Source organism: Cetorhinus maximus, chromosome 8 (genome assembly GCF_964194155.1).
Source record: "Cetorhinus maximus chromosome 8, sCetMax3.hap1.1, whole genome shotgun sequence".
In the NCBI taxonomy this organism is placed as follows: Eukaryota; Metazoa; Chordata; class Chondrichthyes; order Lamniformes; family Cetorhinidae; genus Cetorhinus; species Cetorhinus maximus.
Window position 1 is genome coordinate 9,395,477 of NC_135886.1, and position 13,932 is coordinate 9,409,408.

At 40.8% G+C, this 13,932-nt stretch overlaps 1 protein-coding gene across 4 annotated transcripts in view; it reads left to right on the top strand.

Moving 5' to 3' along the window:
* tmcc2 (transmembrane and coiled-coil domain family 2) overlaps positions 1–13,932 on the top strand; it is a 161,953-nt gene that overhangs the window by 74,335 nt on the left and 73,686 nt on the right. Inside the window, exon 1 of one of the 4 annotated variants that reach the window (XM_078546411.1) lies at positions 9,168–10,711. The exons of the other annotated variants lie outside the window; for them this stretch is intronic. Coding sequence (XP_078402537.1) covers positions 10,646–10,711 — 66 coding nt within the window. The 5' untranslated portion in view covers positions 9,168–10,645. Of the gene's footprint in view, positions 1–9,167; positions 10,712–13,932 lie in introns of those variants that run through there. 4 annotated transcript variants of the gene reach the window in all.

Sequence of the window (13,932 nt, forward strand, 5' to 3'; positions counted from 1 at the left end):
CTGGAAGAAGGCTTGTAGTGGAGTTCCCCAGGGGTCGGAATTGGGACTCTTGCTTTTTCCTGATCTATGATCTAGATCTTGGCAGGGGGCAATTTCAAAGTTTGCAGACAGTACAAAACTTGGGAGAATTGTAAATTGTGGAGGACAGTGTCGAACTTGAAAAGGACATTGACACATTGGTGGAGTGGGCAGATAGGTGGCAGATGAAGTTCAATGAGGAGAAGAGGTACACTTTGGTACAAAGAACATGAAGACAGTATAAAATACAGAATACTATTCTAAAGGGCCTGCAGGAGCAGAGAGAGATCTGGGTGTATATGTACATATGTCATTAAAGGAGGCACAAAAGCATACAGTATTCTAGGCTTCATTAATAGGGGCATAGAATACAAGGGCAGGGAGGTTATGATGAACTTATATAGGACACTGGTTAGACCTCAGCTGGTTTGTGTACAGTTCTGGTTGCCACACTGTAGGAAGGATTTGAACACATTGGAGAGAGTGCAGAAGAGGTTTATGAGAATGGTTCCAGAGATGAGGCACTTCAGTTTTGAGGAAAGATTGGAGAAGTTGGGACTGTTTTCCTTGGAGAGGAGAAGGCTGAGAGGAGACTTGATAGAAGTTTTCAAAATCATGGGTCTGGACAGAGTAGATAGAGAGAAACTGTTGCTGCTCGTAAATGGATCGAGAACCAGAAGGCACAGTTTTAAAGTGTTTTACAAAAGAAGTGAATGCGAGGTGAGAAAGAACTTTTTCACACAGCGAGTAGTTAGGGTTTGGAATGCACTGCCTGGGAGTGTGGTGGAGGCAGGTTCAATTGAGGCATTCAAGAGGGCATTGGATGATTATTTAAACAGAAACAATGTGCAGGGTTACGGGGAAAAGACAGGAGATTGGCACTAAGTTAAAATGCTCAGAGACCCGGTGCAGACACGTTGGGCTGAATGGCCTCTTTCTACACCATAACCGTTGTGTGATTCTGATTCTGTCATGTTGACTTGAAGTTCCAATCAACTCAATCGCCATCCTAACCTGGACCTAGATCACTTTTCCTTCATTGCAGCTAGGTCAAAAATCTAAAAGCTGCCTACCAAACAGCAGTGTTACAGAACAAAAATAAAAATACCTGGAAAAACTCAGCAGGTCTGGCAGCATCTGCGGAGAGGAACACAGCTAACGTTTCGAGTCCGCATGACTCTTCAACAGAACCAGTACCTTCACCTGCTGACTGTAGCAGTTCAAGTAAGCCCACTGCCACCACCACCAACTCGAAGGTACCTAGTGGTGAGCACGAAATGCTGGTCCTGCCAGTGATGCTCACATTCTGTGAAAGAATTTTTAAAAAAAGTTGCAATACACAATGAAGCAATTTTTGCTTAACCTGACCAAAACATGAAGGCAACGACCTTTAATTCCAAAGCTACTGAATGCCTTATTAAATTCTGTTCTGATACAGAAACAAAAAGCGGAAACTCTATCATTTGTGGTTACCTTGTAGCCAATGTTCCTGATAAGCTGCATGGCAACCTGAAAGCTCCAGCACAGGCTGAGCAGAGGTCAGCTCATTTAAGTTTCTGCACAGCTGCACAAAAAAATTTAAAGGGCCTGCACACTTAGATGAATTGGTTGTGCACGACAGCAAAAAATTTGGCGGTTGCATTGCTTGTAGCTTTGATTTAAAAAAAAATTTCATCCTTCTGCTCTTCATTGTTAGTTTGGATCTTAACCTGTCAGTTGCATCGGATTTTAGCTTATTATCATTTAATTCATCAAATATCTGTGCCTCAGATTCAATTCTTGGTTTTACAACCCCTAGCTGCTTGATATTGCGCCTCACTGAAGCAACCAATCCATTTCTACTTTTGATGGCTGCTTGTAGTGAGTTAGATCTCAAAAGCATAATCATAAGAGGACTCAGTGACACAATGGGTTGGCACTTGAAAGTTTCACTTCTGAGTGGAGTGTTTGAATCCATCCTAAGTTTGAACTCCCTTAGTAACGGTTGCTTTGGATTAATTTATCAGATAATTGTGACTCCGGTCAAGAGGTTCATTTCTAACTTTCTCCCAATATCTTGCACCTGATACCACCTGTCCCCAGGTACTATTTTCTTCTGTGCAAGGCTGGGTAGTGAGTGAAAGTAAGCTGCTCAATCATTAAGGGCATCACATGGTTCTGTCTTCACAAAGGAGGACACTAATAACATACCAGAAATGTTGGGGAACACAGGATTTAGTGAGAGGGAGGAACTGAAAGAAATCAGGATAAGTAGGGAAATGGTGTTGGTGAAATTGATGGGATTGAAGGCCGATAAATTCCCAGGGCCCGATAATCTACATCCCAGAGTACTTAAGGAAGTGGCCCTAGAAACAGTGGATGCATTGGCGGTCATCTTCCGAGATTCTATAGACTCTGGAACAGTTCCTACAAATTGGAGGGTAGCTAATGTAACTCCACTATTTAAAAAAGGAGGCAGAGAGAAAACAGGGAATTATAGACCAGTCAGCCTGATGTCGGTAGTGGGGAAAATTCTAGAGCCCATTAAAAAGATTTAATAGCTGAGCACTTGGAAAACAGTGGCAGAATCGGACAGAGTCAGCATGGATTTATGAAAGGGAAATCATGCTTGACAAATCTACTGGAATTTTTCGAGAATGTAATAAGTAGAGTTGATGAGGGGGAGCCAGTGAATGTGGTTTATTTGGACTTTCAGAAGGCTTTCGACAAAGTCCCACATAAGAGATTAGCGTGTAAAATTAAAGCACATGGGATTGGGGGTAGTGTATTGAGATGGATAAAAAACTGGTTGACAGACAGGAAACAAAGAGTAGGAATAAACGGGTCTTTTTCCGAATGGCAGGCAGTGACTAGTCGGGTACCGCAGGGATCGGTGCTGGGACCCCAGCTTTTCACAATATATATTAATGATTTAGATGAGGGAATTAAATGTAATATCTCCAAATTTGCAGATGACACAAAGCTGGGTGGGAGGGTGAGCTGCGCGGAGGATGCAGAGATGCTTCAGTGTGATTTGGACAAGCTGAGTGAGTGGGCAGATGCAGTATAATGTGGATAAATGTGAGGTTATCCATTTTGGTAGCAAAAACAGGAAGGCAGATTATTATCTGACTGGCTATAAATTGAGAGAGGGGAATGTGCAACGAGACCTGAGTGTCCTTGTACACCAGTTGCTGAAGGTAAGCATGCAGGTGCAGCAGGCGGTAAAGAAGGCAAATGGTATGTTGGTCTTCCTAGTCATAGGATTCGAGTACAGGAACAGGGATGTCTTGCTGCAATTGTACGGGGCCTTGGGGAGACCACACCTGGAATATTGTGTGCAGTTTTGGTCTCCTTATCTGAGGAAGGATGTACTTGCTATAGAGGGAGTGCAGCGAAGGTTTACCCAACTGATTCCTGGGATGGCGTGACTGACATATGAGGAGAGATTGAGTCGATTAGGATTATATTTGCTGGAGTTCAGAAGAATGAGGAGGGATCTCATAGAAACCTATAAAATTCTAACAGGACTAGACAGGGTAGATGCAGGAAGGATGTTCCCGATGGTGGGGGAGTCCAGAACCAGGGGTCACAGTCTGATGATACGGGGTCGACTGTTTAGGGCTGAGATGAGGAGAAATTTCTTCACTCAGAGTGATGAGCCTGTGGAATTCGTTACCACAGAAAGTAGTTGAGACCAAAACATTGTATGCTTTCAAGAAGGAGTTAGGCATAGCTCTTGGGGCGAAAGGGATCAAAGGGTATGGAGAGAAAGCGGGAGCAGGCTATTGAGCTGGATGATCAGCCATGATCATAACGAATGGCGGAGCAGGCTCGAAGGGCCAAATGGCCTACTCCTGCTCCTAGTTTCTATGTTTCTATATCTGACCTCTGATCCCTGATCCTGTTGCCATCTGATTGCCACATATGCACACTTTACATAGCAGGCCAATAGCAAGTGAAGAAACAACACTTCCCCTTAATTAGAATGCTGCTTGTGAATGTTTTGCCGGCTTTTACTCCACAGGTTACATTGTGTAGTGTATAAAAATGCACATGGAGTTACCGTGACCAGGTTTTGTGTAAATATTGTTTAGCTTACAGATCAGGAATGGAAACCAGGTATTCCCTCCCCACACTGTTAGCCTGGAGGTGTTGAGCTCAGTTGTCATATTCCCCGATGCTGATCAGCTAATTTAACTGGGGATTGGATTAGGGAATTATTTGCATAGCTCACTGCCCTAGTACAGAGTGGATTTACCCAGTAGGCCAAGGAGGAAGCCTTATATCGTGTTTTACATCAACTTTTCTGAAAGGTAACATCATTTTTGCAATTGAACATTTGGTTCAATTTCTAAATTTGTTTGCAATTTTATAAATAATTTACTGACACAGTTGTTTCTCAAGTAAGTTTAAAAACGTCTTCACAATAGTGTTCTTGGTCAAAATTACTGCTGTATCGGATACATCTTTTTGAAAACAGTGATATTTCACACGTTCATTCCAGTGAAGTGTAATGGTGGGCGTCTGATTTCTTTATGCTGCTGTACTGAAGGCATTTGTTTCCTTGCTAGGATTCCAGCAAAGCAGGTGTTTGATATTCTTATGCTGTGTCAACTTGAGCTGTGGGAAAACAACCATCTGTACGATTTGTGATTTTGGCTTTGAAAATTTGAAATGTGTTTGGCAAAGTCACATGAAGAAAATATTTTGATCTTTACAACTTTTGAGTGAAGTGTTGATGGTTGCTGATCTATCACTTGATGAAAGTGATGAATTAAGGTTCATGCAGAAGTAAATCAACTATGTTACGCAGTGTACCTGTAACTGATTGGATATGGCTGCAGGGCAGAAAAAATAACTAGTGTGGGGAGGCTTTGGTCGAGCATAAACACTGTAGTGAAAATGGTCTGTTTATGTGCTACAGGCTCTATTTAATATGATGCAATTTTAATATAGTATTGGGATCAGTGAGCTCAATAGTAGGGATGGTAACATTAAAGCATAATTTACCCCTCCCTCCCTCCCTTTAGCCCTAATGCACCTGTTGAGTTATTATCTAGAGTGTTATGTGCTGCATGGCTTAGTATAATGTGAAGGTGACCAGGCCCAAAATAATGGAGCTGAGCTGACTGTCCCACAGCTTCTGTCTACGATCATCACCAGTGACATTTCACCCGCCCTCTTGCCTGTCAGACGAACCAAGGCACCCATACACAAAGGGAATCCATTTATATTAATATTTTTCTGACCCAAGCAACAGCTCCTTTGCTACCTTATTTTTTTGATTCCCTGACCATACCAAGAGGATCACAATTCACCTTCCCCTATTTGCCCCAGTCACCTCATCCAGCTGTAAGTGAGATCATATCTGTGCTTTTATTAGCTCCCAAGCTCAAATTCTCCAGTGTCTTCCTTGCTTGGTTTTTTGAGTTTTATTCCACATGGACTCCCAAGTCATTCAAAACCCAACTACATTTACCATGTCTTCCACTCACCTATCACTTCTATTTTTATTAACTTCGACTGGCTCCAAGTATCCAAGGCATTGAGTTTAAATCCTTGTTGTTTACAATACTCACCATAGCCGCCTTTTACATTTCTAATTTTGGGCAGGAAAAAGAGACTGAAAGATTGCATTCAGCCCTACGACTTTTGTTTCCCTCCACACCGCTTGTGTGAGGGCTTTAATTTTCTTGCCCCTACTCTTCTCTTTGAACCTCTTTGTCTTGCTACTTTGCACCATCCCTTAAATTGCATTTTCAAAACTCATCTTTTTAACCAGGTTTGTGATCATCACTCTTAACATCGCTCAGTATGTCCTTTTCCTCTGAGTTGGTCACGGCACCACTAGTTAGGAAAATAAAATCAGTCAGGTTTCCTACACTTGGTTGCTATCCAATAAACTGCCACATTGAGACTTGCAACAGGTGCTTTTACACTACTGCAGTGTCATAGCCTCATGACTCCCAGGCCTTGCGTGATCATTACCGCTATCAAGTATAAATCGCTTGGTCTGTGTTTAATTGCATAGATTTACAGCACAGAAACAGGCCATTCAGACCAGCTGGTCTATGCCAGTGTTTATGCTCCACACAAACCTCCCCCGACTCTTATTTATTTCATTCTAACTTCTAACCATTTCAACATATTGTTCTAATCCATTCTCCTTCATGTACTTGTGTAGCTTTCACTTAATTGCATACATGCTGTTAGCCTCAGGGTGGACAACTGACTGATGGGGATAAGAATTTTTTCTGGATCTGATGATGTTTCAACAATGCTCAGCTGTTTGCTGCCTTTATAAGCCAGCTGAGCTTGTATAGTATGTCAGTGTGTGCATATCATGACTGAAGTATGTTTATGCCCAGACTGGGCTCGGCATCACACAATGAGGCAGGCCTTTCTATTCACAGATGTGTCCAAAAAGTCCAGTCAGCTGGCAAAAGAAGTCTGTGCACACATGGAAAAGCATTTGGGAACTAAGCCTACACATAGGCCAGCTATGTTTTCACTCCATAAATGTGGAGGCTGATGCCCGTAGGCTGCTCTTCCAAGCCTCGTGCTCTGAAAACATAAAAAGCCCCTTAATTGTACATTATGGAAGGAGAGGGCTTCATTAAGGTTATGGCCTTCACCCATTTTATCTTCTCTTATACATTCTAATAATGCTACAAATGGATTATGTTAGTATTTTGTCACAGTTGCTGCATCCAACAACAGTTATTAGTTATAGTCAGAGCCTGTAATTTCTTTTGTAATTGAGAGTATGGAATCCAAACAGTAATTCTCGCACTCTTGATTACAGGAGGTAATATTTTATGAGGGGGTCTTTCATTCTCATGGTTTAGCTACTCAAACCTTGAACCTGTCTTTTCTCTGTTCACTGATCTTTCTATTTTCTCGTGTTATTTTAGTTTTTCAGTATTCAGTTTTTCTTTTAACCTATAGTTATTTAGTTGTGCTCTCTGTTAACCCTTGTGCTAAACTAACGTAGTTTAGTGGAGTGCACCATTGTAATTTATGCATTACTGGTTGTCTTCAATTCTTACTTAACAGAATGGAATCCTTGCTGAGCCTTCAGTCTAGTTGGTACCCAACTCTACGTTCAGTGTTTTCGTAGCTGCATAATATTCTGTGATGTTTTGCCATGCAATTTGATTTGAATGTTTGCAAACTGATGATTATTTTCTTCACACTGAATGAAGGTCTCAGTGATAAAACGTTGCCCGAGGTTCAAGTGCCAATCCTGTCAGGAATGTATGTAGGTGTTAAGTGTCCAAGCCCGTAGTGTCAATACTGTGTAATTTTAGCAGATTGATTGCAGCAAATGTGCTTGTGTTTTGTAAACAGTTGGGGAGATGGCCTTTGCCATCCCTTCTTGGGCTTGCATGATTGGGAATTCTTTTTGATCAATTCCTACGTTGCCCTGGCTGACTGCACAAGCCAGAAACAGCTGTATAAAAGCAAAAAACTGCGGATGCTGGAAATCCAAAACAAAAATAAAAATACCTGGAAAAACTCAGCAGGTCTGGCAGCATCTGCGGAGAGGAACACAGTTAACGTTTCGAGTCCGTATGACTCTTCAACAGAACTAAGGAAAAATAGAAGAGAGGTGAAATATAAGCTGGTTTAAGGGGGGGTGGGACAAGTAGAGCTGGATAGAGGGCCAGTGATAGGTGGAGATGGACAAAGAGGTGTTGAAGGTGGTGATATTATCTAATTAATGTGCTAATTAAGGGTAGAAAGCAGGATAAGCAAGGAAATGCATTTAAAAATAATGGAAATAGGTGGGAAAAGAAAAATCTATATAAATTATTGGAAAAAAAAGAGGGGGATCGGAAAGGGGGTGGGGATGGAGGAGAGAGTTCATGATCTAAAATTGTTGAACTCAATATTCAGTCCGGAAGGCTGTAAAGTGCCTAATCGGAAGATGAGGTGCTGTTCCTCCAGTTTGCTTTGAGCTTCACTGGAACAATGCAGCAGGCCAAGGACAGACATGTGGGCATGAGAGCAGGGTGGAGTGTTGAAATGGCAAGCGACAGGCAAGCATTACCCAGGCCTCCCTGTCACTTGCCATTTCAACACTCCACCCTGCTCTCATGCCCACATGTCCGTCCTTGGCCTGCTGCATTGTTCCAGTGAAGCTCAACGCAAACTGGAGGAAAAGCTCCTCATCTTCCGATTAGGCACTTTACAGCCTTCCGGACTGAATATTGAGTTCAACAATTTTAGATCATGAACTCTCTCCTCCTTCCCCACCCCCTTTCCGATCCCCCTCTTTTTTTTCCAATAATTTATATAGATTTTTCTTTTCCCACCTATTTCCATTATTTTTAAATGTATTTCCATCCATTGTTTTATCTCTACCTTTTAGCCTTTTTCGATTCCTTCACCCCACCCCCACTAGGGCTATCTGTACCTTGCTTGTCCTGCTTTCTACCCTTAATTAGCACATTCCTTAAATAATATCACCACCTTTGTCCTTTGTCTATGACATCTTTTGGCTATCTCCACCTATCACTGGCCCTCTATCCAGCTCTACTTGTCCCACCCCCCTTAAACCAGCTTATATTTCACCTCTCTTCTATTTTTCCTTAGTTCTGTTGAAGAGTCATACGGACTCGAAACGTTAACTGTGTTCCTCTCCGCAGATGCTGCCAGACCTGCTGAGTTTTTCAGGTATTTTTATTTTTGTTTCAGAAACAGCTGTATTTGGAGGATGGATGATCAAGACTGTTTCCTGCCAGCACAAATATATCTAATTGGTCGCATTCTAAGAATTTTGATCATGAAAAGTGTACTGTGGTTTCTTTGGTCTGCTTTAATTTGAGGCTGACTTCAGCTGGTGGTTTGTGAGTGACAGTCACTTTTGGCCTGATTGGATCATGTTGCAAATTGTCTGGTTGGTGAATTACCAGTTGGGCTTCTGGTGTTAGAAGCCTCGGCTTCAGAGCTTGAATAGTGCAAGCAGCATGAAGCATGGTCTGGAAATCTCTGATTGCAGTGCGGCAGAGTCGGATTGCACAGTTGGGATTGTATGTGAAAGAGAAAGAAAGGTACAGAGGAAAATACTTGTTGATTTCTGAACCTTGAACCGCTGTAGTTAGTTGGATTTTCCAGTTCATGCTGAGTCCAAGTGGGAGAGACAAAGTAGTCAAGTATCCTTTTGTGTTGAGTGCAATGTTTAGTGAGTCTTAACGATATGTTGATGAGGATTGCATATCCTACAACAGGGTATTGGACACAGTATACAATCAACGTAACACTGACAAAGATCAGTCTCCCCTTGTATGTGCTAGACGTTTGGCAGACCTGAAGTAACATTTTCAGGTTTGAATTATTGCTCATACTGTCCTCCGTGTAGTGGCCATGATAAATGAATGTCTATTTTCACCGATCCCAGATGTGTAATGGAAGTAGCATTGATATTAAGATAGACTAATGTATCATAAAATAGAGAACGTCAGTCTATAAAGACATTTTCCCTCCTACAACGTATTTTATTTTAAACTTCATGGCCAATATAACAAGAATAGTACTTGGTCACACTAGATATTTAGTTGGAATTATACTGCATGCTATGAGAATTCAAGTTGGTGTGAGATGGCCTCCAGGAAGGGGTTAGGCATTTCATGGTTTTGTGGCCAGTGGCTGGCCTGTTATGCTGCCACTTCTTGCATTGATGAGCACCCAGTGTCACTTGACAATGATGCAGCTATGCAAGATAAACAGCAGCTTTTGCTTAAATTGCTATTTAATTTGCTATTCCGTTCTTCAGAATGGTTGCTGTGGAGCTCATCACTGTTAGACTGAGTCGGGGCAACTTATCTGTGGAAAATAGGAACACTGTACAGATGTAATCCTGCCAGTAAGGGCTGACAACCTTTAGGTTGCTGAAGATCTATTGAAGCAAAGAATATGAAGCAAGAATCATGGAATCAGAAACATGCTGGCTTTAATCTTGGCAGTTTGTATTTTTTACATAGCAGCATGATAGATTACATACACAGATTATTATGCATCACTTAATACGTTGTAAACATAATTCCCACACAAGTTTTATTCCAGATTGACAGTGGCTTGGTCAAAATTTGTGGTTCCACATATGTTCTCAATTAGTTAGGAGTTCTCACAATATAATGCCACCTGTTCTGAATATAATTCATTTTTGTCCCCCTTCAGTCCATTCCATAAAAAAAGTGAAGCTGTGTAACACCACAAAGCATCCCTCGCTCAGAGTATAATTTTTTTACAGGCTACAAGGCTGTGATCATTTTTATATAATTTTGCATTATAGTAATGCTACTGTTGTGATCCTAGTGAATGAGCTTAGATTGAGGAAAAGAATAGCTTAAATTGTGCACCATGCACATGTCACCTTTTGTACATTTATCATGAGAGACACTAATTAAAGACTCAGTCGGCAATTCATGGAGCATTGCAGAATGGTTCTATTTAAACCAGCAGGAACCGGTTTCTATCAGCTCTTGCGCTGAAGCATTCGAGAAGAGCAGTCTCTTTTAATTTCCTTAACCACCGCTGGCAGAAGGGATTCCTTGTGTTGAGGGCTTTCCACTCGAGCAGTGATGACGACCACAGACCGGATATTTACTTGATCGATTTTGTACTTTGTGACACGGGGGATATGCAGATGGACCACACCTCTGCAGGGGGAAGAATTTTTCTGCTTAATTCACTGCTGGGAACATTTGTGAGTATTACATGTTTTATTGGCATGCACTGGTTTAAACAAAAGGTTCCTAATTTGTGTCTCCATGTAGCAGTGATGCTGAACTGAGCAATAAATGTCGACTGCCAGTCTCTAAATAATATGCTGATTTAGTGACATACCATTGGAAATTTCCACTACATTGCTTGCTTAAAATAAGATTGGCAGTGAAATATGAATATTTTCCAGGTAATTCTGTTTTTGTTTTGTTATGTATTTAATGACCAGTCCATTCTGTCGTCAGGTCAATAATATTAACGTGATTCTCGTCCACTGATTGTGGCTTGTGCATTTTACAGTGGATTGTGGTGCTGTAAAACCTCAGTAATAAACTGTGGAGTGAATTAAAACACTGTTCGAGTCGCTGTCAGTAAATTGTCAGAATTTTTGTTCATTGCACCTACTGTTTAAAAATTAAAAATGTTTTAAACAGTCATATTAAGAGTCATCTCTCTCTATATTAGTCCATATAAAAGACCAGTCTTTTATCCTGGTCTTGCTGCTTCTATTCCTCCTGCCATGTTCAGTGTGTTTCGTTCCTTTGTTTAAAAATAAATAAAATCCAAAGTGTTGAAAATTCAACCTTGATGTTCTGCATTTGGAAATGACTCCACCAGTTGAATTCCATCCTTGTTATTATCTCTCAGATGTTTGCTCCACACATAATGCTGTCTCCCCTCTAATTTGGGTTAACAATCAAATGTTAGCCACCCTACCTTTAAAAGATGCTGAAATTACTGCTCACTTAACTTGGTCACCCTTTTTAACCAGGTATTTTGACGTGAGTTTGTTTTTGGACAAATTGGGTGCCTGGATGGGAGTGAGAGTTACCAGCTGTGACTCGTGTATGTTTTGTTAATCCCAGTAAAATAATTATTTGTTCATTGTTCTCAATATCACAGTTTAAAATTAACAGTTGTCTGGGAGATTGGAATCTCAATATTTTGCAACAGGTCAATGATGTGACTCATTTTAATCAATGATTCATTGACGAAAGTTAAGCTCACTTTGCAACAGTCCTGACCAGAAAGCTTCTCTATTGACTGTTTAAGCCATCTTCAACCAGTGGTTTTTTAAAATATTCATTCTCGGGATGTGGGCCTTGCTGGCTAGGTCGGCATTTATTGCCCATCCCTAATTGCCCTTGAGAAGATTATGTGAGTGCATGCCTATAAAAGATGGTGCAAAATATGTTTAGCGGTTAAGTTAATGAATCTGCAGTCTTGTGAGCTGATGCTTGTCATCATTCCATTGAAGTCACAGATTTAATTGACGAGACTTATTACAATGGAGTGTTAATATCGTAGTGTAGCAACTGTGCACTAATAACCCAGATGTTGAGTTTGATCCAACCCTGCCAAATAGTGAAATTAAATTCAGTAGGTAGCTTGACATCTTAAAATGGTATATAAGTTAGTATGGTATGGACAACGAGGGTTGTTATGCTACTTAAAATTAAATTGTGGGACACCTGGAGTAATTCTAACTGCTACAAGTTAAAAGTGGGTGCTTGTTATTTTAGACTGTTCCAATTTAGCTGTGCAATGCCTAATACTGGAACCCAAATTGTCCTTTTAAACTGCTGAATTTGACAGAGATATAACTGACAGACCACATCAGTAAAGAGTATTGAAGGTTATTGATTATAAGCAAGTTTTAGAAACTTATTAACTAACTAACAGAGGCAGAACATAGATAAAGTATACTTATCAATGAAATTCTACCAACTCCACACTTTCAAATGGGTAATCAGTCCAAGAGAAGTGGACGACAATTTTAACTCCTCACGCCAACAGATTAACAGTAACTGCCTCCAAGAAACACACACCTTCCTGGGATTTCTACTGGCAGAGAATCCATCACTGAACTAGTCGCAGTTCTAACCACTCATCTGCCTGAAGTTTATTGCAAACGACATCCGCGCTGAAGGGACACTCAACTATTACTCAAAGATCTAAACTGGTTCTTCCACACTTGATTTACACACAGATCGTTCCCGCAACCCCTTTTTTTAAATACTCAGCCCCTAATTGGTCTATAATTGTCAGTAATGTGGAGTTGATTCCATTGGTACTAGTTAATTATGCACATTGTCTTAAACTTGAGACAATGCCTTCCTTTTAAGCTATGTCTCTTATCTTGATGTCTTCACAAAAGTCCCATTCATTAAGACAGACTCAACAATCAAGGACAGTGTGTTCCTGATAGCAGGGAGTCCAAGGCTTATCCCATTTCTTTCCCAGCTGTTAGAGCATTTTTATTTTCTCATAAGAAAAGCTGATGGAGAAATATAGAAATAACATGAAGTGACTGCTAACTAACTAAAGATTATTAATTACTTATTCTTCAATTGTAACTTAATTGAGGTACACTATTTGGTCAGTCACCTGTTGCTGTAGTTAGTGGCTGTTTTGTAATATTGTTTTCGGTTAGATTGTTGTAAAAGGTTAACAGGTTTAGTGAAGGCGGTGGCATAGTGATATTGTCATTCCATGGACCCAGAGTAATGCTCTACCCCAACAATATACTTTAACCACAACTACAGTAGATGGACTGTTTGCTGCATCAATCTCAAATTTCAGTTTACCACCTTGGACATAATTCTGCCTTGCTGTGTGAGGTTGTCAGTTACTGACACATTCGTGTCTATTTCCTTCCCCAAATGCAATTTATTGCTCTGTAGTGAGGAGAGTAAGTGAGCTGGCTATCTGAAGCCTGTGCCTAGACCATTGAATTTATTGGTACTTTGTAAGAATTGTGGTTGGTAACTTGGGCACTGGTTTTCTCTGCTTTTCAATGGGAGAACATTTTGATTCTGCATGGCACTTGGGATCTGAAAGCTCTTTGCACAGATGCAAATATGTGGTATGACACTCAGACACTGTGTGTCCCTGCATCAGTGTAAAGTATGCCACTGGCCACAGGAGTGCTAAAATGGAATGAATAAATAGAAATCATGAGAAATGTGTTTTCAGTTTTGCAGAGGCTGGGACAGTGATGTCATGTGGCATAGTCGAATGATGAACCTCAAGTTCACACTTGCAAGCTAATCCTTTTCTAAGCAAGATGCTGTACGTCGAGGGCCACTTGCTCCACTTACACTGAGAATTCCTCTTCCTGTGTGCTGCTCAATTCTTATTCAAAATTCAAGCCTTTATATTCTTAGCAACATATTGACATTCTGTGACACACCTTCAGGTTTA